Source organism: Ranitomeya variabilis, chromosome 3 (genome assembly GCF_051348905.1).
Source record: "Ranitomeya variabilis isolate aRanVar5 chromosome 3, aRanVar5.hap1, whole genome shotgun sequence".
NCBI lineage: Eukaryota > Metazoa > Chordata > Amphibia > Anura > Dendrobatidae > Ranitomeya > Ranitomeya variabilis.
Genome location: NC_135234.1, coordinates 518,314,371 through 518,339,816, shown reverse-complemented (window position 1 = coordinate 518,339,816; position 25,446 = coordinate 518,314,371). Strand labels below are relative to the sequence as shown.

General features: G+C 43.3%; 1 protein-coding gene across 9 annotated transcripts in view; it reads left to right on the top strand.

Moving 5' to 3' along the window:
- Positions 1–25,446, top strand: part of MCF2L (MCF.2 cell line derived transforming sequence like) — a 376,751-nt gene that overhangs the window by 106,915 nt on the left and 244,390 nt on the right. The window contains exon 1 of one of the 9 annotated variants that reach the window (XM_077296982.1): positions 16,317–16,557. The exons of the other annotated variants lie outside the window; for them this stretch is intronic. Coding sequence (XP_077153097.1) covers positions 16,506–16,557 — 52 coding nt within the window. The 5' untranslated portion in view covers positions 16,317–16,505. Of the gene's footprint in view, positions 1–16,316; positions 16,558–25,446 lie in introns of those variants that run through there. 9 annotated transcript variants of the gene reach the window in all.

Sequence of the window (25,446 nt, the reverse complement as noted above, 5' to 3'; positions counted from 1 at the left end):
ATATGTGCATTCAAGAGTTTATGTGAAATATCCATTCGGTCACTCAAAGCCTTGATTGCGTCGTGTAAAACCAAGCTCAAGTGCAAAAACTCGGGCATGAGTGACCTGTCCGATGCCCTCTGCTGCTGCCGGGAGGAGCCCCCCAAAAAAGGGGCAGTGGCAGAGGACTGGGAAAGGGGAACACCTGATGGACCAGCTCCCTGGTCTCCAGTTTGTGTGGCAGGCCCACTTGCTGCTGGATGGCTGGGACGGGTCCGTGGCTGTCGGATGAAGGACCGCTCCAGAACCTGGGCCAACAGTTGTGCTCCATGTGCTGTGAAAAAAGGAAAAAAAATTAATACCGAAAATTAACCAGACGCAAAATCCTGTGGAATAGAAATATACAGATTATGGCAATACAATTCAACCTAATGCAAGGGAAAAATACTTACGTTCTCTGGGCAAGGACCGGTCTTAAAAATGCGAGAACGCGATGGTATTTGTATTTTCTGATCCTTGCTCCTGAACCACTGGGAACACGGCTCTCTTGACGCAGGTCCTTGTTGAAGCGGTCCTTCATCGAACGCCAACGTGTTTTGACTTTGGCCACTGTTAAAAAAAAAAAAATGGTCAGAAAATGGACTTTTGGCCGTGCTCACACAACTGTGTGTGATGAGAGAAACTCCTGAGAGTTTCTTTCATCACACACAGTCGAGTGAGCACGGCCAAGGTCTCTGCTGCTTCACACTGCAGTGCAATACTTACCAAATGCAGTTCAGACCCGAGTCGGGGCGATGTCCCAGCCATCCCACATCTCTTTAGCCACCTCATTCCATAGGCGCCGGATCGTCACGTTGTTTGAGTGCAGTGGATCCCGGGTGTCCCACAACGGGACTCGCTCCTGGACCAGGGAGATGAGGAGGTCATTTTCAATTAGGTCATCCTCCCGTTGTGGAACCTAAAAATTAAATAAAGTCATTAAAGTTTAGTGAATTAACATAAGGAAAAAAAAGAAAAAAGATGCTGAGAAATGGCATGAATAGGAAAGTCAACATACAAAAGGATTCCAGAAGAAAAAAGTTAAGAAATAGGAATGGAAAGAAAAGATTAAAGAATATTAGACTGAGGATACAGTAAACAGTCAGCCATGTATACGTACCCGCTGCCATCTTTCCACCCGACCTTGAGTCCGCTGCTCCTGCCCAGTCTGCCGCAGTTGAAGAAGAGCTCCTAAAAAAATGAAAAATTCAAATTGTCACATGTGTAGATGTGACAGTGAATACTTACCAATCTGACGAGGCAAGTACTCACCTCACTGACATGCTCCACTTCCGACTGCCCAGGACGAAACTCCTCATCAGATAAAAAAGCAGAAGACATTCTGATGCATGCAGAAAGAAAGAAATGCAAGAAATTAGGACATGTAGAGACAGAAAATAGAAAATAAAGGCATTGGATAGGATATACTCACATTGTTCAGGGTCTTGTTTTCCTCCAAGATGTAGCCTGTGTCTCGTCTGCTTCAGTGTCTGCTGAGTAGTGACCTGCAAGTGTCCACTCCCTCCCTTTATCACCTTGTATGTGGGGGGTGGCTTATCAGTGTCTAGACATGTTTTTCTCTATTGAAACGCATGCGTTCACGAACGCAAGCAAACGCATGTGCTTGTGAACGCATGCGTTCATATAGACAGCAATGCGTTTTTTTGCCGCAATCCTTGCTCAATCGACCGCATGCGTTTCCAGGCGGCAAATTGACGCCTCTAAAAACTACTACATGTTGCATTTTTGTGCCAAGCCGCAAACGATGAAACGACGCATGCGTCGTCAAACGTGGCAAAACGCGAAAAATAAAAAACGCATGCGTCCCTAATGTTAAATATAGGAATACACAACGCATGCAGATATATGCGGTAGAAACGCTGCGGACACAACCGCAAATGTGAAACCAGCCTTAACTGACTAGTAACGCCTCGTTCATGTAGCCATGTACTGATGAGTATTTGGAGCCAAAACCAGCAATGGGTCCAAATCAAAAACACAAATCGTTCCTTATGCTGTGCTCTTTATGTATGAGCCACTGCTGGTTTTGCCTCTAAAATTATGATGGAAAAAAAATAAACAATTGGGAAAGTCATGACTTTTGGATATGGGATGGACCCCACTCCTTCTTAAAACCACCATAACTACTGTAAACCTAGGTACTAAAATAAATACACAAAACACATTATTTTGGTTGTCAAAATGGCCACAGCTTTTATTCAAATCACAGGATTAAATAATCACAGTAGGAGTCAGGTGGAGTGTTAGTACATTGGGATTCACAAGTACTGCGATATCCCCAGCTGTCTGACATACAGCACCAGGACAGACAGCCATAAAGGGGCGGCACGCACTGGCTTGCCATTCAAGCAGAGCCAGTAAACTTTCAGGGCACCAATGACCCTATTATCCTCACTCCTGTGCTGAACCACTGTGTCCGCCCCTGATTGATGTTACCATTACAACGTCCTTGAGGCTGGCCACCAAAGCCGAGCCTGCTCACCACCATGAGGTTTTACATCCTCTATTAGTTAAAATGAGTCCACCTTAACTTGTCTGCAACTTCCACCTGACTCCTAAACCGCAAAGCCGTGACGGGTTATAAATTCCAAGTCTCATTTGACACTTTTTTCTTTTTTTTAATAATTGAATCATTTTTGTAAACTTAAAAACTAGAAGTCCCTGCAAAAGCATTAATGGGACCAAACTCGGCAAACCCCCGACTCACAAAGAGTCATCCTACAGCGCTCAGGAGAGGAAAAAACCCCTGTGGAGGAAACCTCCAGGGAACCATGGCTGAAAGACTGCCCTTCCCTTGGGCTTAGAAGGTTACCGCAAATAATAACTTTTTATAGCCAATATACAATTGAACCTGGTACAAGATATACAATGACAAATTCAAAAATACAATAAAACATTTATCATTATACAAGCAATAATTAAAAAGTTTAAGGACAAAGATTATAAACAGGGCGGGAGGGCGGGTAATGTTTCCCCCTGTCCATCCTGTGAGAGGGAGAGCCAGAGTTGCCTCCCCTATATAAGCCCCACCCTCCTCACAGTAATACACCAGGCACAAACATCTAAACTTCCTCTTAACCCCTTTCTGACATTGGACGTACTATCCTGTCGAGGTGGGGTGGGCCCGTATGACCACCGATGGGATAGTACGTCCAGCGCAATCGGCGGCGCTCATGGGGGGAGCGCGGTCGATCGCGGCCGGGTGTCAGCTGATTATCACAGCTGACATCCGGCACTATGTGCCAGGAGTGGCCACGGACCGCCCCCGGCACATTAACCCCCGGCACACCGCGATCAAACATGATCGCGGTGTGCCGGCGGTACAGGGAAGCATCACGCAGGGAGGGGGCTCCCTGCGGGCTTCCCTGAGACCCCCGGAGCAACGCGATGTGATCGCGTTGCTGCGAGGGTCTCTTACCTCCTCCTCGCTGCAGGTGCCCGGATCCAAGATGGCCGCGGCATCCGGGTCCTGCAGGGAGGGAGGTGGCTTACCGAGTGCCTGCTCAGTGCAGGCACTGGTAAGCCAGGAGCGCTGTAAGTCAGATCGGTGATCTGACAGAGTGCTGTGCAAACTGTCAGATCACCGATCTGTGATGTCCCCCCCTGGGACAAAGTAAAAAAGTTAAAAAAAAAATTTCCACATAAGTAAAAAAAAATTAAAAAAAAATCCTAAATAAAGAAAAAAAATATATATATTATTCCCCCCACCTATAAAACTATATCACTAGTTAACCCCTTCAGTGAACACCGTAAGGAAAAAAAAAACGAGGCAAAAAACAACGCTTTATTATCATACCGCCAAACAAAAAGTGGAATAACACGCGATCAAAAAGACGGATATAAATAACCATGGTACCGCTGAAAACATCATCTTGTCCCGCAAAAAACGAGCTGCCAGACAGCATCATCAAAGAAAAAATAAAAAAGTTAGTCCTCAGAATAAAGCGATGCCAAAATAATTATTTATTCTATAAAATAGTTTTTATCGTATAAAAGCGCCAAAACATAAAAAAATGATATAAATGAGGTATCACTGTAATCGTACTGACCCGAAGAATAAAACTGCTTTATCAATTTTACCAAACGTGGAACGGTATAAACGCCTCCCCCAAAAGAAATTCATGAATAGCTGGTTTTTGGTCATTCTGCCTCACAAAAATCAGAATAAAAAGCGATCAAAAACTGTTACTTGTCCGAAAATGTTACCAATAAAAACGTCAACTCGTCCTGCAAAAAACAAGACCTCACATGACTCTGGACCAAAATATGGAAAAATTATAGGTCTCAAAATGTGGAAACGCAAAAACTTTTTTGCTATAAAAAGCGTCTTTTAGTGTGTGACGGCTGCCAATCATAAAAATCCGCTATAAAAAAATGCTATGAAAGTAAATCAAACTCCCCTTCATCACCCCCTTAGTTAGGGAAAAATAATAAAATTAAAAAAATATATTTCCATTTTCCCATTAGGGTTAGGGCTGGGGTTAGGGTTGGGGCTAGGGTTGGAGCTAAAGTTAGGGTTAGGGTTGGTGCTAAAGTTAGGGTTGGGGCTAAAGTTAGGGTTTGGATTACATTTACGGTTGGGATTAGGGTTGGGATTAGAGTTAGGGGTGTGTCAGGGTTAGGGGTGTGGTTAGGGTTACCGTTGGGATTAGGGTTAGGGGTGTGTTTGGATTAGGGTTTCAGTTAGAATTGGGGAGTTTCCACTGTATAGGCACATCAGGGGCTCTCCAAACGCGACATGGCATCCGATCTCAATTCCAGCCAATTCTGCATTGAAAAAGTAAGACAGTGCTCCTTCCCTTCCGAGCTTTACCGTGCGCCCAAACAGGGGTTTACCCCAACATATGGGGCATCAGCGTACTCGGGACAAATTGGACAACTTTTGGGGTCCAAGTTCTCTTGTTACCCTTGGGAAAATATAAATTTGGGGGGCTAAAAATCATTTTTGTGGGAAAAAAAAAGATTGTTTATTTTCACTGCTCTGCGTTGTAAACTGTAGTGAAACACCTGGGGGTTCAAAGTTCTCACAACACATCTAGATTAGTTCCTTGGGAGGTCTAGTTTCCAATATGGGGTCACTTTTGGGGGTTTCTACTGTTTGGGTACATCAGGGGCTCTGCAAATGCAACGTGATGCCTGCAGACCAATCCATCTAAGTCTGCATTCCAAATGGCGCTCCTTCCCTTCCGAGCTCTGCCATGCGCCCAAACAGTGGTTCCCTCCCACATATGGGGTATCAGCATACTCAGGACAAATTGGACAACTTTTGGGGTCCAATTTCTCCTGTTACCCTTGGGAAAATACAAAACTGGGGACTAAAAAATCATTTTTGTGGAAAAAAATATTTTTTATTTTCACGGCTCTGCATTATAAACTGTAGTGAAACACTTGGGGGTTCAAAGTTCTCACAACACATCTAGATAAGTTCCTTGGGAGGTCTAGTTTCCAATATGGGGTCACTTGTGGGGGGTTTCTACTGTTTGGGTACATCAGGGGCTCTGCAAATGCAACATGACGCCTGCAAACCAATCCATCTAAGTCTGCATTCCAAATGGCACTCCTTCCCTCCCGAGCTCTGCCATGCGCCCAAACAGTGGTTCCCCCCCACATATGGGGTATGAGAGTACTCAGGACAAATTGGATAACAACTTTTGGGGTCCAATTTCTCCTGTTACCCTTGGGAAAATACAAAACTGGGGGCTAAAAAATCATTTTTGTGAAAAAAAAAAAGGAATTTTTATTTTGACGGCTCTGCGTTATAACCTATAGTGAAACACTTGATGGATCAAAGCTCTCAAAACACATCTAGATAAGTTCCTTAGGGGGTCTACTTTCCAAAATGGTGTCACTTGTGGGGGGGTTTAATGTTTAGGCACATCAGGGGCTCTCCAAACGCGACATGGCGTCCCATCTTAATTCCAGTCAATTTTGCATTGAAAAGTCAAATGGCGCTCCTTCCCTTCCGAGCTGCCATGCGCCCAAACAGTCGTTTACCCCCACATATGGGGTATCGGCGTACTCAGGACAAATTGCACAACAACTTTTGGGGTCCATTTTCTCCTGTTACCCTTGGTAAAGCAAATTGGAGCTGAAATAAATTTTGTGTAAAAAAAAAATGTAAATGTTAATTTTTATTTAAACATTCCAAAAATTCCTGTGAAACACCTGAAGGGTTAATAAATTTCTTGAATGTGGTTTTGAGCACCTTGAGGGGTGCAGTTTTTTGAATGGTGTCACACGGGTATTTTCCATCATATAGACCCCTCAATATGACTTCAAATGAGATGTGGTCCCTAAAAAAAAATGGTGTTGTAAAAATGAGAAATTGCTGGTCAACTTTTAACCCTTATAACTCCTTAACAAAAATAAAATTTGGTTCCTAAATTGTGCTGATGTAAAGTAGACATGTGGGAAATGTTACCTATTAAGTATTTTAGAACCAGAAATACATGGGCCACTTGCACATTGAACAAGTCTGTAGGAACCTGTTCACACCACCAGAAAACTTGAAGACACAAAAGAGCACAGAGAGGTCAAAAATACTCTGTTGTAAAAAAATCACAGTAATCAGCAAGTGCTAATCAAAAGATGTAAAGAAAACAGGGTATTTAGTTGATACGTTTTTTTGCAAAAAAATGTATACTAAGCTGCTCCACCAAATCGTCAAGGTATACCCTTATAGAGCAGTCCTAACTAATGTATAGAATCCCTATCTGATGTATTTAAAACCTGATCATATGTATAGTACCTGTATAAGCAGGGTTCAGAGAAGGACTATCCATGTGGACATGCAGGATGGAACAGTTTAAATGCAAATGACCCACAGAGGAGTGGAGGACTCCCCAGTCTTGTAGAAACAAGAGAACAATTATAGAACCAGAAACACATGGGCCACTTGCACATTGAACAAGTCTGTAGGAACCTGTTCACACCACCAGAAAACTTGAAGACACAAAAGAGCACAGTGAGGTCAAAAATATTTTTGACCTCACTGTGCTCTTTTGTGTCTTCTATTAAGTATTTTGTGTGACATATCTCTGTGATTTAAGGGCATACAAATTCAAAGTTGGAAAATTGCGAAATTTTCAAAATTTTCGCCAAATTTCCGTTTTTTTTACAAATAAACGCAAGTTATATCGAAGAAATTTCACCACTATCATGAAGTACAATATGTCACGAGAAAACAGTGTCAGAATCCCCAAGATCCGTTGAAGCGTTCCACAGTTATAAACTCATAAAGGGACAGTGGTCAGAATTGTAAAAATTGGCCCGGTCATTAACGTGCAGACCACCCTTGGGGGTAAAGGGGTTAAAGCAACAACACTCTTGTTTAAAATCTACACCGCAATACAAACAAAAGCTTCAGGAGTTCTCGGTCCACCCATCCCCAAGTCATGTCCACCTCCGTCTAGTCTCCGGTGGTTTCTTTAGTGTCAGATCGGTATTTCCATATAATGTATTAATATTGGCATTAACCGTGTTAAATATGAACACCACTGGCTAATTACATACAAATAATGCTTAATAGAGACCAGTATCTTGTGAGATTTTTGGTACATTTTCTGTCCATATTTGTAGAGACGATAGATATATTCCCTGTGCCACCTTTTTGGACGCACTGTAGCCTTCCTGGATGCCGGAATTCCACATGTCCCACTTATTAATCCAAAAAGTTAGACCTGCATAATTAAATCATGTTAATTTTATGGTGATGTACTGGACATATTAAAAAATGCTGTAAAATAAGAATTCTTTCAAAAAGAGAAGTGTTCATTTTTTTTTTTTTTATCATTTAACAAAAATGTAAAGTGAACAAACAAATGCCCTGTTGTGGGCAGAGCAAAGTACTGCAGTGCGCAGGCGCCGCCCCTGGGTGAGAATAATCTAACCTCTTTTTCTCCTCTTTTAGGTAACATTGGGGGCTTATGTACAGCATTACAGAATGCTGTAGATAAGCCCCTGATGACGGTGAGCTTACCTCACCATCGATTTTGGGGTGACAGGTTCCCTTTAATGATATGCTTGTGCTCCAGGGCAGGACTATGGGGGTCTTCATGGGGTGCTCTGCTTACCTATTCATACTTCTGGCAGATCACTGATCCCTCACTGACCTGCCCCCTAGTTTACATACTGAATATTACATGTATTGAAAAATAAATTACATTCAGCAGGCAGACACCCGTATAATATGTATTAAATTGTTTTATTTGCTGATATAAATTTATTCAGAAAAAAAACATTCTGTCTCAAAATAGCATTCTGTCTCAGTATTATCTATCAGCGATCGATCGATGCTACTGCGCAGGTGCATCTATCTGATCGGACAAATGTATAGAAGCGAGGCCATGCCCACCGGATGGGCTCTGGCTGTGAGTAACACTGGGGGGATTCAGCCACACAGAGTGACTGCAGACTTATCGATTTGGATTGGACAACCCCTATAACTCCAAACCCCAGAACTGAGGGCTTTGATTGTGTGCGATGAATGCAGGAAGTACAATTTCTATCCTAATTTTATTCTTTTAGTGTTTTGAGTGCAGTTTATATATAAGTAAAACCTTACCTGCCATATATCTGATATATGTTGCCTAAATACAAGAAAGCTACAACTGGGTATTCCTGCTTTGCATATTTTATGCTGCTGTCTGTGAAGGCTTTCCAAACATTGAGGGGTACAGGTGCTTGATTGCCCGTGCATTCAGACCAAACCTCATGTAGCAAGCTGTCCGCATATATCCACGCCTCCCTAGTTTGCAGACCATTGGATTAGACTCCATTTTAGGCTATGTGCACACGTTGCGGATTAGCCTTAGGAATTTCTGGTGCGGATTCTCCTGGCAGAAAACACAGCTGCAGATTTGTCGCATTTTTTGTGCGGATCCGCAGCGTTTTTTGTGCGTTTTTGCTGCGGATTTTTTGCGGATTTTCTGCATTTTTTACCCCTACGGATTTCTATAATGGAATGGGTACAAAAACGCTGCAGATCCGCAAAAAAGAAGTGACATGCTACTTCTTTTAATCTGCAGCGTTTCTGCACCGATTTTTCCGCACCGTCTGCACAGCATTTTTTTTTTTCTCATTGATTTACATTGTACTGTAAATCAATTGCGGATCTGCAGCGTTTCTGCACCGCAAAAAACGCTGCGGATCCGCAGCAAATCCGCAACGTGTGCACATACCCTCGTAATGATTGTTGACTTTTAATAAATATTTCAATGTTCTTGTTTCCATACTTGTAAGTATCTATGAACAGCAGGGGTGTCAAACTGCATTCCTCAAGGGCTACAAACAGGTCATGTTTTCAGGATTTCCTTGTATTGCACAGGTGATCATTTAATCACCTGCACAGAATGATTCCAGCACCTTGTGCAATGAGAAGGAAATCTTGAAAACACGCATGGTTTGAGGCCCTCGAGGAATGCAGTTTGACACCCCTGATGTACAGTATATAGCAGCTGAGATACAGCAGTGTGATACACAGTCTGAAATATTTCTGAACTTAGGGAATGAGGGAATAAAATCACATTTTGTATAAATATTTTACTGTACACGCAGCTATATGTTGTTTCTCTGCACATATTCTCTTTTTAATGTGCTTATGTTTGTCTTTTTTGTAATACAATAAAGTTTCACTCCGTTTCATTTATTGGGCGTAGGCTGCTTATTTTTCTATGTTCTTATATCTTTTAGTTAGATGTTTATTATTATTATTATTATTATTATTATTATTATTTATTGTTATAGCGCCATTTATTCCATGGCGCTTTACATGTGAGGAGGGGTATACATAATAAAAACAAGTACAATAATCTTAAACAATACAAGTCATAACTGGTACAGGAGTAGTGAGGACCCTGCCCGCGAAGGCTCACAATCTACAAGGGATTGGTGAGGATACAGTAGGTAAGGATAGAGCTGGTCATGCGGCGGTTTGGTCGATCGGTGGTTACTGCAGGTTGTAGGCTTGTCGGAAGAGGTAGGTCTTCAGGCTCTTTTTGAAGGCTTCGATGGTAGGCGAGAGTCTGATGTGTTGGGGTAGAGGGTTCCAGAGTATGGGGATGCGCGAGAGAAATCTTGTATACGATTGTGGGAAGAGGAGATAAGAGGGGAGTAGAGAAGGAGATCTTGTGAGGATCGGAGGTTGCGTGTAGGTAAGTACCGGGAGACAAGGTCACAGATGTATGGAGGAGACAGGTTGTGGATGGCTTTGTAGGTCATGGTTAGGTTTTTGTACTGGAGTCTCTGGGCCATGGGGAGCCACTGCAGGGATTGACAGAGGGGAGAGGCCGGGGAATAGCGGGGGGACAGGTGGATTAGTGGGGCAGCAGAGTTTAGAATAGATTGGAGGGGTGCAAGAGTGTTCGAGGGGAGGCCACAGAGCAGGAGGTTGCAGGAGTCAGATGTTTCTAGAGTTACTGAAGTACAACTATAAGTATTTCACAGGTTTTTACACTTTTATTGACAAATATATGAAGTTTTTGTAAAGACTCAATATTTACAGTGTTGATCATTATTTTTCAAGACCTCCCTAATTCCCCTTGGTAGGTTGGATACCAGCTTCTGGGACAAAGCCTGACCTATGGCAATCCATTCTTGCCTAATCCCTGCTTGAAGTTTATCACAATTTCAGTGTTTTCTTTGTCCATCTGCTGTGAGGATTGACCACAGAATGGACATCTGGGCGTTTTTCTGCCCGGACACAAAATTTCAATATTTAGTTGTTTATTGCCTCAAGTCATGGTTGCCCATAATGCTGGGAAAAGAGTTGTTCATCACAAATTGTTCTTGGATCATTGGGAGAAGTTGCTCTTGGAGGATGTTTAGATACCGTTATTTATTCATGGCAGTGCAAAATTGTAAGTGGGCATTGGATGAAAAGTAGCTCCACTGATGAATGGTCTCCTGATGCTTTACTGTTGAGATGACACAGGACTCATGGTAGTGCTCAGCTTTTAGTCTCCAATCACTTTCCACTTTTCGTGACTTTTCTACTGTCCCGACCCTTCATCATCACTCCTGTTTATTGGTATTCTATACCATTCCATCTTCCAGCTATGCTTTCTCCACCAATAGGTAACTATTTTGGGGGCCTCAACTTTGGGACTATTCTGCAGCCGGTTCGTACCTTCCTTGTGGCAGGCAAGAAGGCCAGAAATGCCTTAAATTCCACATCCCAAACAACGAAAAGCTCCACATTATTTAGTGCACTCCATGTCAGTGGCAAAGCATGGGTTGCCAGTGCCCAGGGCAAGGCACGGGTTTTGCACCCCTTAACACCCAAACTCATGTATTGTAGTTTGAGGAAAATACTGTTGTACTTATAGTTTGCACTTTGACGTCCCAATTTTTCCTGCAGTTTGCTGATCTCATGTAGAGAGTAATTCACTGCACACTCTTATTCCAAAGATGCAAAGAATTATTTATGTGCAGACATGTAAAAATACATCAGGGTCCAGGGAGAAATGCGACAATGATATTCAACGTTTCGACCTGGGTCTTTTTCACAGCGTTGCTGGGTGGGGAGGAGGCGGGTTGTTCCATTTGCAACTAAATTCTCCCATATTTTGTCTTGTAAATCTTCGCTCCTGTAGTCTCTCCCCAATAGAGTTCACAATCTCTGCCAAATCAACAATTAATATAGAAGAATCAAGTAGTACTATGTTCCCTTAGCCTCTTAATGGATACAAATACTAAGGCTGAATCCAGGAAGCAGCTAAATGGTTATTTTAAGAATAAAAAGGTGTCTTCTATTGATAGGATAGGTGATAACTTACTATTTGCTGGGGGTGATTCTGATTATAGTGCTCAGGTGTCCCTGTCCTCCAGAGCCCTGTCGTGAATGGAGCAGATGGGCAGATTCTCAACATGTCCTTCATTTATTGTCAGTGGGAAAGCCAAAGACAGTATGAGGCTATTTCGGCAGTCCCAAAGACCATGAATGGTCAAGCTTTTGCAACTCTGTTCCATTTATGATGGGGCACTGCAAAGCTATGATCCTGTGTTTCAGCGCCCCGTTCTCAAGATCTGATAAAACCTTGGATTCTGGGAGTAATCCTTAGGCTATGTGCCCACGTTCAGGAATGTTTGCAGAATTTTCCTGAGCAAATCCGGACTCCTTTCGCAGGAAATCCGCTCCCTTTTTATTCACGTTTTTATTGCGTTTTTTTTGGTCTTTTTTTGTGGCTTTTTCGCGTTTTTTTTTTCCGGAGGTTCCCAATAAAATAATATAGCGTCAAGTCCGCAGATTTTCCGCAAAATGAATGAATATGCTGCATTTTTTTCCGCAATGCGTTTTTTTGTGGAAAAAAAGCGCAGCATGGGCACAAAAATTGCGGAATGCATTAAAATGATGGGATGCTTAATGTAAGTGTTTTTTAAGCATTTTTGCAGTGGAAAACCGCTGAAAAAAAGCGAAAAATCCTGAACATGGGCACATAGCCTAAAAGTTTTAAGAGGAAGAAAAGGTAATAAGCACTGAAAGAAAAAGGTTAGATCTCAAACCGTTATCACGTAACCTGAAACTTGCAGCGTCAATCGCAACATTGCATCTAATGATTGCCAGTGGGGTTGCATCCACTTCAGTGCCTTTATCATTAAAATTATGATGAGAATTATGATGAGAAGAATTAGTTGGTTAGAAAGGCAAAATGAGCAATTGTAAGTACACAGTGCTGTATAATATGATGACTGCAATATATTATGAGGATATAATCTTTGATGAGAGTGCTTCTTTAACATTACTGCGGTTTCATTTGTGGTCTGCTTTGGATACATTTGCTAGAAGTTGATAAGTACATGCCTATGATGTTTCAGCCTTTGCTCTTTAGTTTCCCTGTTCATTGGCTGATAGTATTAGCATATGCGAGACTGGCCAATGATTCTGTTGCTTGTTTACATAAAGAATCAACAGTACCACCACCAGCAAATCACTCTTGTGATAATAGGGATACAAGTGTCAATCCAATAGATTTAAGAACAATATTTTATTAGAAAAAATGATTAAAAAGTAGATACATAAACAAAATGCCTCAGAGTGTGGGGAACATCTGACAGAAACAACAATAGTAGGCCAGTCATACACCAATGAGCAAGGCTCAAACAATATGCAAAAGAGTGTAGCATTAAAGTTTAAAATTATCTGGTATCCAAAAGTCACCAATAGCAGAAGTACACAGTCAAAATCACAAAAAGAGTGTAAACAACACAGTACATAAGTTCAATTTATAGAGTATTAATATACCATCAAAGACTAAATAACAAAAGTGCCAGTGCAGAGTTGCATACTTGTCTACATAACTACAGGGTGGGCCATTTATATGGATACACCTAAATAAAATTGGAATGGTTGGCGATATCATCTTCCTGTTTGTGGCACATTAGTATATGAGAGGGGGAAAAACCTTTCAAGATGGGTGGTGACCATGGCGGCCATTTTGAAGTCAGCCATTTTGGATCCAACTTTATTTTTTCCAATGGGAAGAGGGTCATGTGACACATCAAACTTACTGAGAATTTCGCAACTAAATCAATGGTGTGCTTAGTTTTAACATAGCTTTATTCTTTCGTGAGTTATTTACAAGTTTATGACCACTTATAAAATGTGTTCAAAGTGTTGCCCATTGTTTTGGATTGTCAATGAAACCCTCTTTACACACTGATAGCAACACCGCAGAAGAAATGCTAGCACAAGCTTCCAGTATCCGTTGTTTCAGATGCTGCACATCTCGTATCTTCACAGCGTAGATAATTGCCTTCAGATGACCCCAAAGATAAAAGGGCATCAGATCGGGAGACCTTGGTGGCCATTCAACTGGCCCACGACGACCAATCCACTTTCCATGAAACTGTTCATGTTGGAATGCTCGGACCTGACACCCATATTGTGGTGGTGCACCATCTTGCTGGAAAAACTCAGGGAACGTGCCATCTTCAGTGCATAAAGAGGGCAACACATAATCATGATGGTCGTCGTGGGCCAGTTGAATGGCCACCAAGGTCTCCATCAGTAGGGCCGAATCTTGTTCTATGAGTTCTGCATTAACCTCTTTCCGAACTCATTAAGGACATTCTATTTTCCCTCCTTTCATGGAACGTTGCCTTTTTGATAGCCAGCACATCCATCAGGAGAGTTTCTGAGCTAGAGGCTCTCTTGCCGTTCCCCGTTCCTTGTTCTACATCAGGACAAAGTGGTTCTCAGGCCTGTTCTTTCCTGCCTAAGGTAGTATCTTCCTTCCACATTAATGAAGAGAAAGTTCAACCCGTCTCTCTTTCCTTCTCCATTTCATCCCCTGGAGAAGTCTCTCCACATGCTGGATTTAGTCAGAGCTCTTCACTTCTGCCGCTCAAGAACTGCTTCTATCCTACAATCTGACACCTTGTTTGTCATCTCTGAGGGTTGTCATAAGGGTTGTTCAGCTTCCAAATCCACAATCGCTCGCTGGATTCGCTCGGCGATACTGGAGCCATGTCGAGTTAAGGACAGACATCCTCCTACGTGGATGAGGGCTCACTCCACCCGGGCGGTGGGGGCCTCCTGGGCTGTTTTCCACCCGGTCTCTGCATCTCAGATTTGCAAGGACACGACCTGGTCATCTTTGCACACCTTCACGAGATTCTACAGGGTTCATACCCATGCCTCGGCTGATGCTGGCTTGAGCAGAAAGATGCTGCAGGCAGCGGTCGCCTGCCATCCAACTTAACTTGTCCTACTTATTCTGCTCCCTCCCTTGGGGGCTGCTTTAGGATGTCCCATAGTTACCTGTGTCCACCAATGAAGCAATAAAGAGGGATTTTTGGTACTAACCGTAAAATCTCTTTCTTAGAGCCTTCATTGGGGGACACAGCCCCCTCCCTGGTTTGTGCCTATGTTGGGTCTATGTGCCTTTTGTTGGGCTTGTTCATTGTTGTGTTATTATTGCATCTCCTACTGCTTTGCCACTAATTGATGAGTTTTGTGCCAGTCGGTGGGTGTATACCCCTGAGCAGGAGCTAATTATTTTTTTGCCTAGTGTCAACCTCCTAGCGGAAGCAGCACACACCCATGGTTACCTATAGTTACCTGTGTCCCCCAATGAAGGCCCCGAGAGAAATTTTATGGTAACGAAAATATCTCTTTTAAATAGTGTTTTCCCTGCTAACAGTATTTGCACCTCGTGGGCACTTTTTTCCATTCAGAATGTGTTCACACAAAGTAGATACCAATGGCGAAAAAACTTATTGGGCCAATAAATAATCCATTTTTATTTACTATTTTTTCTAATATTGATATACTGTAGTTTTGCTTTAGCCTTCCATTGTTGGAGTGTTGCATACAGTAGCAATCACACACCTATATAGTGACAATCTGAATACAATAGGCACAGCTTAAAGGGTCTGTTGAATGACTTTTGAAGCCAAGTACAGGTGCTTGGCGCTTCATGGCGGAACCAATCATTTACATACACCTTACCACCTGCTTGGTTTCCATCTATCTCCTTCCATCACTGGCTCTATGAAATCAGAGTTGTCAATCAAAGAGGGTGTGTGGAGATTGCGGGAAGGTGTATGTACGTGGTTGGCCGCTGTGCTAACAGAACTAGTCCTTTTAAAGGTGAACCAGTCACACATTTTTACATATGGTAGTAGTAGTATGGCTGTATAGGGGTATGACTTAAGTAATATGGCTGTAGTGTTGACTGATGCTTAAAGGGATTCTATTGGCACGCTTTTACATATGGAAGTAGTGGTGTGACTGTATAGACATTTTCCCCCCAATAACAATATCATTTTTTTTTTTTAATCTGATGTGCCAGTACTGAGAAATCTAACGTAGAAGCCATATGCAAATCAGACTGATGCAGTATTGGGGTCGTGGTAAACACTGTAAGAAGCAGTCCTGTACTGACACGCCCCTGTTGCACCTCAAGCTTGATTTGCATATGGCTTCTAATCCTGATTTCTCATGACTGGCACATCATATCTCTACAAAAAAAGGTTTGGTTTTTTTTGTTTTGTTTTTTTGGAGAGGGAGGTCAGGTCAGACATCTTTGCAGCCTTACCATTGTTTCCATATGTAAAAATGGTCTGAAAGAAGAATAGTGAAGGTTACACACATCAGATGTTTTACAAAAAAAAAATTGTCATCATGTAATATTTTTTTCTCTGTAAGGCACCGATGTATGGCGTTACTATGTTGTGTTTTATTACGGTGAGCACAGAAAAGGGGAAATAATACTGATTAGTGTGAACTGATCCTGACGTGATGAAGACTCATAATGACAGCACCTCCAATGGTGAGCGAGCCGCCTGTGTGTTGCGGAGCCTGTGCTCTCTTACCACCTCCTTTTGTGTCAAGCAAGGACCTGGAGCTAATTGAAATGCAGTGCTGGGGAGCTCTGCTGTAGCCTGGCTGCTTCTTCAGCAGACGAAGGAAGAAAATGCTTTCTGTGGACCGTTTCTCCTTCAAGTGAACGTCGACATTCGTAGAGATGGCCATAGAAGAGCTGATGCAGAGATTAAATGCGGTTTTTCTAAATACTGGTAGGAGTTGTCTGATCTTAGTGTTCTTGCTCCATTTATAGCGGACTGTCCTTCCAAGGTGCTTGGGGAGGCTGAATGTCATGCATGGCTACCCAGCTTTCTAGGGATAAACCCGGCATGTGCACATGGCTGTGTGCATTACCCTGCGGCATGAATGCTGCCTATGGGGGAGAGGCTAATTGCTGCCAGTTGGGGGTGTATATCTGTGCATGCCTTCAATGTCATTGGGGACTTCAGTATGCAGTTGGCATTTTCTTTATTTTCTAGCATCATCTCATTCTCTGGGTGCTGGATTCTCACCCGATCAGATTTGTGCATTTTCCTGCAGTGGAAATTGCTGTGTGCTGTTTTCCGCCTGTGTCATATATCACTCTTGTGAAAGCTCAAGAACACAGCGTGGAATCAGCACTGAAACTTCAAGTGTTAATTAAAAGGACCATACATCACGAGGGCTCAATCGCACGGGAACAATACTTGGATGTTGGAATGGCCACTCCAGCATAATAATTCGGTTACTATGGGAATAATATGCTGACACATGGCGTTATTCTTGTGATATAAAGATTTCACAGAGAAAGCTTCTTCATAGGAAGAAATGCACGATCGCTTATTCATTTTTTTTAGCATCATATGAGCAATTTATGGTGTAAGAGCTGCTTTTTTTCTTCTTCTTCTGTCCTCTATAGAAGCAACTGTTTTTAAACAATAATTGAACAATCTTGCATGAAATCGCCATCTGAATATCCATAATATAGTATCTATATTTTATATACTGTATAGTAAACTTTTTTTTTTTCACATAAACATGACAAAACAATTGTTAGACCAGAGATAAAAATCGGCCATCTAAAGAGGTCACTAAATGGTGGTTTATGCATTGGTCACATGGAGTGCGGTCAGAACAGAAGACCCCGTGTAATCAAGAAAGTTTTGATTCTGTTTCTTTCTTTTTTTTCCATAGCAGACAATAAGAACCATGAGTAGAAGTATTTAAAAAGATGTATTCTTATTTTTGAAATATGTCCATCCTATTCAGTCTTAATAAAGCGTCGTGGTGGGGTAAGATGTGCCAAATTCGTCACGGGGCATGCGCCTTGCCAGAAATGCTACTCCAGTCAGGGAGTAGAGTAACATTTTTGAATTAAGTTATGATATTAGCGTCGTAATGTCATGCTCTATTCCTGGTGGGCTTGATGCCTCCATTGATACTGGATGCCGTTTGAGCCATCCATATAACGTAAAAAGGTCTAATGGCCAAACATAGGTGACTAAACAGAGGGCAGGTTTGGTGGCCAATGGGACTACAGAGTGCCCTATATATTTCCACTTCACTCCCCGCGAGTGTCATTTATTGTATAGTATACTATCTTATTGTGTTATTATTGGCATCTGTGGTTCTGACTCGGCTTAGTTCCTGAATACGCTTTTGGAATTGACTCTTGAACTCCCACTGGATACATTATAATTGATAGCTCTATGTTGATCGTACTGTAAGGACCACTACTGATCAGCAGAACAGAGGGCTTGTGTTGCAAGCCTTAATGGTGCTAACATCCTTGAGTCCTGATTCTAAGGACATTGGTAATGCCTATGTTGATCAAGGATTATGCATTAAATGGTTTGTCAATCACCTGTTTCTGAATACCTTGTGAAGTGTTGTATATGATCTATTGGTTAATCCTTATATAAAGTTGACTATTAATTATTAGAGATTTTCCATATAAAGAAAATGTGGACCTCAACAATTAGAAATAGTACTCACCATTCCTTGGTCCTTGACTCCACGTCGCTTCTATGGTGTGTGTGTGTGTGTGTGTGTTTTGCTTGCAGAGGTGACATTAAGTTGACAGCACACATCACCTCTGCAGCCAGTCACTGAGCTTAATGGCACTGCTGTTTTTGACGTCATGAGCCACCGAACAAAGTAATTTGCATCAGTAATGTGTTTTGTGGTCATGATGGCCTTGCTGCAACCAAAATATAAACTCTCGAGTAACAGCGGGTAGCTGGACCATTGGACGGCAAGTACTAAAACTATTTATTTTTTTACTTTAGCAGTTGGAGTCAACTTTTGTAAAAGTGGAAAAACCTCTCTATTTGATGAGGGAGTTCCTGTTAACTCAAAAGGGTCCTGACAATTATCCAATCCACCATTGTTAACCATTCCAGGCAGTTGCACATAGTAGATATTTCTCAATTTATGTTCTGTGCACATGAATTGGCAACTCAGTATCGTTTCTGCCAGAATGGTACCAGGTACGGACTGGGGCTGAAATTCAGCCCTGGCATTTGAAATCACACAGGCCCATGCTCTAAGAGCAACTTCTCCCAATGATATTGGAGACATTTGGTAATGAACAATGTTTTTTTCCAGCACGATGAGAGAGCTTATCACACGGCAAAAGTGATAACTAAGTGTCTCAGTGAACAGCACATTGAAATTTTTGGTCTACTGTGAGGAAACTCCCCAGATCTCAATCACATTAAGATCCTGTGGTCAATCCTCAAAAAGCAAGTGGTCAAACAAAAACACAGATACTGTGATACGTTTCAATCTCTGGAGTTGCTATCAGTCAGGATTTGGCCCATAAGCTGTTATCCAGCATGCCAGGCCGAAGGGCAAAAGTTTTGAAAAATAAATGTCAGCACTGTAAATATCGAGTTTTTCTATTCGCCACGACAGCACCCACTAGAGAGAGAGGGCATCCGCCCCTAGGAACAGGAAACCTACAGAGAGATAAAAGGGGTGGCCCCCCCTCGCTCCTCAGTTGGTTTCCTGTTCCTAAAGGGGAACCCACAGAGAAGACTCTATGGAGTGCTAAAAAGAAGAGGAAGGTCCGCCTGGATGCCGCCTGTCCGCCTCTGCTGAGCAACAGGGGCTCCAGGGCGGATAAACAGAGTCGGGGGTTCCTGCTGGCTCCCCCCTCATCTGCTGCGGCTGACTGCGAGACAACGATATCCCTGCTGGGACATCGTTGTGAAATATGACCGACGGAGCAGCATGTACCTCAGGTAATGGGGCCTCCAGACATAGCGGTGCTGCCTTGCGGAGGTCGGCGTCGCTTTTCCCGGTCCCTCAGGTGGATGGATGCGGGGGGCGTGTGATCGGCCGGCAAGCTGCAGGGACGCCGGCGCGTGCGCAGTGCAGCGGCGCTCCCTGAACTCCGGGGTCATAGTTTCATTTCCGGGGGAGCCGCCATATTGGATTCTATGAGCGGTTCCTTCCCCCTGGGCTACACTGCAGCGGAGGTTAAAAAAAAAAAAAAGGGGCAGGAAATGGTGTGTGAGGTCCGGCGCTATAAATTACAGCTCAGCTGTGCAAAGGGTGCGTCAGCATGTCGTCCCATGAGGAAGTGTGTGAGCGCCCTATGGAGGAGTTAGCTGGACCCAGTGAAGTGGTCAGAAAGAGGAATAGTGGACACTCAAAAGTGAGCGACTCCACTGACAAGTCAGGGAGGAGGTCGTCCCGTGGCACACCCCAGGCCGGGCAAAAGAGCCGAGACCCGGTATACAGAGATACTTCAGGGTGAGTGTTTATTTAGCTTCATGGAAGCTTATTTTGGTCTCCTCTCCTTATGTTTTGTAGGCAAAGAGGACAGGGAAGACCAAGCACATGCAGTGTGCAATATGTACTGAGCCCTTACCTGATGCCTATAGTAAAAAGCTGTGCCAGACTTGTATAAATAACACCTTGCAGCAGGAAGAGTCTGTTAAAATGAATGAAATACGGCTTATGATTCGGGAGGAGCTTCAGTCTTTAGGAAGTGGTCCATCTGTGAATATTGAAAGGAGAGGTAGCAGAGCATCATCGCCTAAGGCTGACACGTCGGCAGAAAGTGGGGAAGTTGAGTCAGACGTCTCTCCGTTATCGGGTTCCTCGGATGAGGAGGACTATGTTTGTTTTCCTACTGATGGCATAAATAACCTGGTTAAGTCAGTAAGGAGTACTATGGGGGTTTCGGAATCTAGAGAACCTCAGACTCAGCAGGAGGTGATGTTCGCGGGTCTCTCTCAACGGAAAGGCCATGTGTTTCTGGTAAACCAGGCTATAAAGGACCTTGTCAAAAAGGAGTGGAGTAAGGGACAAAAGGGGTTTGTGCCAGTGTCCTGTAAGAGGCGCTACCCCTTTGATGATGAGGACTTGGCCACCTGGGCTAAAGTACCAAAGGTTGATGCAGCTGTGGCATCCACCGCTCGCCGTTCCTCTTTGCCAGTAGAGGATGCAGGTTCTTTATCCGACCCTATGGATAGAAAATCTGACGCACTTCTTAAGAAATCATGGGAGGCCTGTGTTACTGCATTTAAACCAGCAATCTCAGCCACATGTACTAGCAGATCCATGTTAGTTTGGCTGGAACAACTAGATCAAAATATCAAGAGTGGCGTTTCCAGAGAGAAGTTGCGGGCCTCTATTCCATTGATTAAGGGGGCTGCGACGTATATATCCGATGCCTCTCAATAGACTCTCTCCGCCTGGCGGCTAGATCAGCTAACCTCTCTAACACGGCTCGTCGTGCATTGTGGTTAAAGAACTGGAAGGGGGATGCCCAGTCCAGATCTAAGTTGTGTGCCATACCCTGTCAGGGTGAGTACCTCTTTGGAGCTGTCCTGGATGACATACTCACTAAGGCGGGTGAAAGGAAGAAGGGGTTCCCTAATCCCTTTATTCCTTCCTACAGAAGGGCGTTCAGGAAGCCGCCATTCGGAAGGAAAGGAGGCTTTAAAGACCGCTGGAGTAACAGGGAATTCAGGCAGAAGGGAAATTTGTTCAATAAGCGTCCCTTCAGGCCAGGGGATAAGTTCCGAGAACCCTATTCCACCGGTGGGCGGTAGACTGCTACAATTTGTTAAACAGTGGAAAGATATAACGGCTAATACTTGGGCCATAAATTTAATTTCGTCAGGCCTCACCTTAGACTTCATCCGGACACCTCCTGATTCTTTTCTTCTTACCTCCCTAAAATCCAGGCCACAGCAAGAGGCACTGGAAACTGAAATCAAATCTCTTTTGTCCAAACAAGTTCTAATAAAAGTTCCACCATCTCAAATAGGAAAGGGTTTTTATTCACCCTTATTTCTAATTACTAAGCCTGATGGGTCCTTTAGGACTATATTTAATTTGAGGACGTTGAACACCTTCATAAGACCTAAAGCCTTTAAGATGGAGTCCATTCGGTCGGCCATAAAAAATTTATTTCCCAACTGTTACATGGTGGTGCTGGATCTTAAGGATGCTTACTACCATCTGCCTATACACCGGTTACACCAGCAGTTTCTTCGGGTAGCAGTTGTAATGGATGGTCAGGTTTGTCATCTGCAGTACAGGGCAATGCCCTTTGGCCTATCAATGGCTCCGAGGGTGTTCACTAAATTATTGTTGGAGGTAATGTCCTTTTTACGTTTAAAAAACACACTGGTCATTCCGTATCTGGATGATTTACTAATAGTGGGAAAAGACTCCTTACAGTGTGAGCGGAGATTAGAAGAGGTGGTATTTTCTTTACAAACACTGGGCTGGATTATCAACTGGGAAAAATCCAGACTCCGCCCTGTTATATGTCAAAAGTTCCTTGGTCTCCTTTTAGATTCGGTTGATCAAGTATGTTTCCTGCCAGAAAATAAAAAAACCTCCATAATTGATAAAGTAAACTTAGCGACCAATAGACGTAGTATGTCGTTGAGGAGTGCCATGTCATTGCTAGGTTCTTTAACTTCTTGCATTCCTGCAGTTGAGTGGGCACAATTTCATACCAGGCAGCTGCAGAAATTCGTATTACAAGAGAGTATTAAAAGTCAGGGACGTTTAGATCAAACAATTTTTCTACCATCAGAAGTGGTACACTCCCTTGCATGGTGGTTGAATTGGGAAAATCTGTCAAAAGGAGTTCTATGGGTAATCTCTCCTTCAAAGATAGTCACCACAGACGCTAGTCCTGAAGGTTGGGGAGCACATCTTCAGGATCAGGTGGTTCAGGGTCTTTGGTCTATATCAGAGTCTAATAATTCTTCTAATGTTAAGGAATTAAGAGCTATATATTATTCTCTACTCCATTTTCTTCCTCAGCTACGAGGCTCTCACACAAGGGTCCTCTCCGACAACACCTCTGCGGTGGCCTATCTAAACCATCAAGGAGGTACACGGTCGGACACTCTCATGGAGGTGGCATCAGACATCATGATGTTAGCCGAAAGTCATCTGCTATCCTTGTCAGCGGTACACATAAGAGGCATAGACAACTTTCAGGCCGATTTCCTCAGCCGTCACACCCTTCATCAGGGAGAATGGGTGCTCAACAGGAGAGTTTTCAGATTGATAACAGCCCGATGGGGCATGCCTCAGATAGACTTGTTCTCAACAAGGTCCAACCGTCAAGTCAGAATGTTTGCCTCCCTGTGCAGGCTAGACAATCCAGACATATTCGATGCCCTTCAGGTACCATGGACATTCGACCTGGCATATGCATTTCCCCCATGGAATCTATTGCCTATAGTGATAAGAAAAATAAGGGAGGAAGGGGCAAGAGTTCTGTTGATAGCCCCTTTTTGGCCCAAAAGGCCATGGTTTTCATGGCTCAGGGCAATGTCAATTACGGACCCTTGGATTCTGCCTCAGACCAAGGACCTGTTGTCTCAGGGACCGTTCTTCCATCCTCAAGTAAAGGGCATGAACTTGACTGTTTGGAATTTGAGAGGCAGTTACTAAGTAGCAGGGGATTTTCTAGTGGGTTAGTAGATACTCTCATGAAGAGTAGAAAGCCTTCTACTACCAAAATTTATGTCAGGGTCTGGAGAAAATTTCTTGAGCTTCATACAACGCAAATTTTTTCAGAGGTGCCTATATTTTCAATACTAGAGTTCTTGCAAAAAGGACTGGAGTTGGGACTTTCTGTTAATACTCTGAAAGTTCAGATTTCAGCTTTAGGGGCCCTTTTTAGTTATGATGTCGCAGGTGATAGGTGGATATCCCGTTTTATATCTGCATGTGAACGATCGAAACCAATAAATATACCACAGGTGCCCCAGTGGGATCTATCTTTGGTCCTGGATGCATTGACACAGAGCCCGTTTGAGCCTCTTCATACAGCCTCATTAAAGAACATCTCGTTGAAAGCGATATTATTAGTGGCATTGGTATCAGCTAGAAGAGTGAGCGACCTACAGGCCTTGTCAATAGATCCTCCATTCCTATCGGTAACACCAGATAGAATAGTTTTGAAGACAGACCCATGTTACCTGCCTAAGGTAGCCGCTAGTTTTCATGGATCCCAGGAGATCCTATTGCCTACTTTTTATAAAGACCACTCAACTCCAGAAGAAGTAAGACTTCATACCCTAGATGTAAAAAGGACTGTTCTGGCCTATTTAGAGAGAACTAGGGACTGGAGGAAGAGTAGGGCCCTCTTTGTGTCTTTTCAGGGTAAAACCAAAGGTTCCAGAGTCACGAAAGGCACGTTATCTCGCTGGATCAGAGAAGCCATAATCTTGGCATATAAGGCTAAAGGAAGAGATCCTCCAATGCATGTGGGAGCACATTCTACAAGGGCCTTGTCGACTTCCTGGGCAGAAAGGGCAAACGTGCCAATCGACCTTATATGTAAGGCCGCAACTTGGGCTTCGCCTGGTACCTTTTATAGGCACTATAGATTAGACCTATCTGCTGCTTCTGATCTAACTTTTGGGGTTTCGGTTCTTGACTCAGTTAACCCACCCAATCTATAGTCTCTGTAAATCTCTCTAGGGGGTGCTGTCGTGGCGAATAGAAAATACCGGATTACTCACCGGTAATGCTCTTTTATAGATCCCACGACAGCACCCATTCACATCCCTCCCTTTTCTTTATATAGTTGCACGTGGTGCCTTTTTGGTGAGGTGTAAATATTAGAAAGATGTAGTATAAGATTGTAAATATGTATGTATATATCTGAACCTATTAACTAAAACCTGGCGGCGGTTCCTCCTATTCTCTGTAAAACAACTTGAGGAGCGAGGGGGGGCCACCCCTTTTATCTCTCTGTAGGTTTCCTGTTCCTAGGGGCGGATCCCCTCTCTCTCTAGTGGGTGCTGTCGTGGGCTCTATAAAAGAGCATTACCGGTGAGTAATCCGGTATTTTACTTAAAGGGAACCTGTCACCCCCCCCCCCAGGCATTTGTAACTAAAAGAGCCACCTTGTGCAGCACTAATGCTGCATTCTGTCAAGGTGGCTCTTTTATTTGGGGTTCCTTCCAATGCTGAAATATTCGTTTTTATAATTTGTTCGCCATACCTGTAGTCTGTCCGGGGGGCATGTCTTTTCCGCCCGGACACAAACGCCTCCCAGCCATCACTCATTTCCTCCATGTGCCGGGCGCCGTCTCCTCTGTCTTCATTAACGTTCCCGACGCCTGCGCTGCAAGTTCCTTTTTCGGGCATGCGCCCGGCGCACGGAGGAAATGAGTGATGGCTGGGAGGCGTTTGTGTCCAGGGGAAAAGACATGCCCCCGGACAGACTACAGGTATGGCGGGCAAATTCTAAAAACGAATATTTCAGCGTTGGAAGGGATCCCAAATAAAAGAGCCACCTTGTCAGAATGCAGCACTGCTGCACAAGGTGGCTCTTTTAGTGAAAAAAGCTGGGGGGGGGGGGGGTGACAGGTTCCCTTTAATCCTGATGTATTTCTCAATAAAAGTGTGAAAACACTTTTGAGATGCTTATAATTGTACTTCAGGAATCATAGAAACATCTGACTAAAAGATCTAAAAACATTGAAGCAGCAAAGTTTGTGAAAACCATAATTTCTGTCAGTCTCAGAACTTTTGGCCATGACGGTATATTATATAAAAATGGTAACAAAACACTTGACAGGTTACAATTTACATCACATGTTCTTTAACCCCTTAACATCCAATGA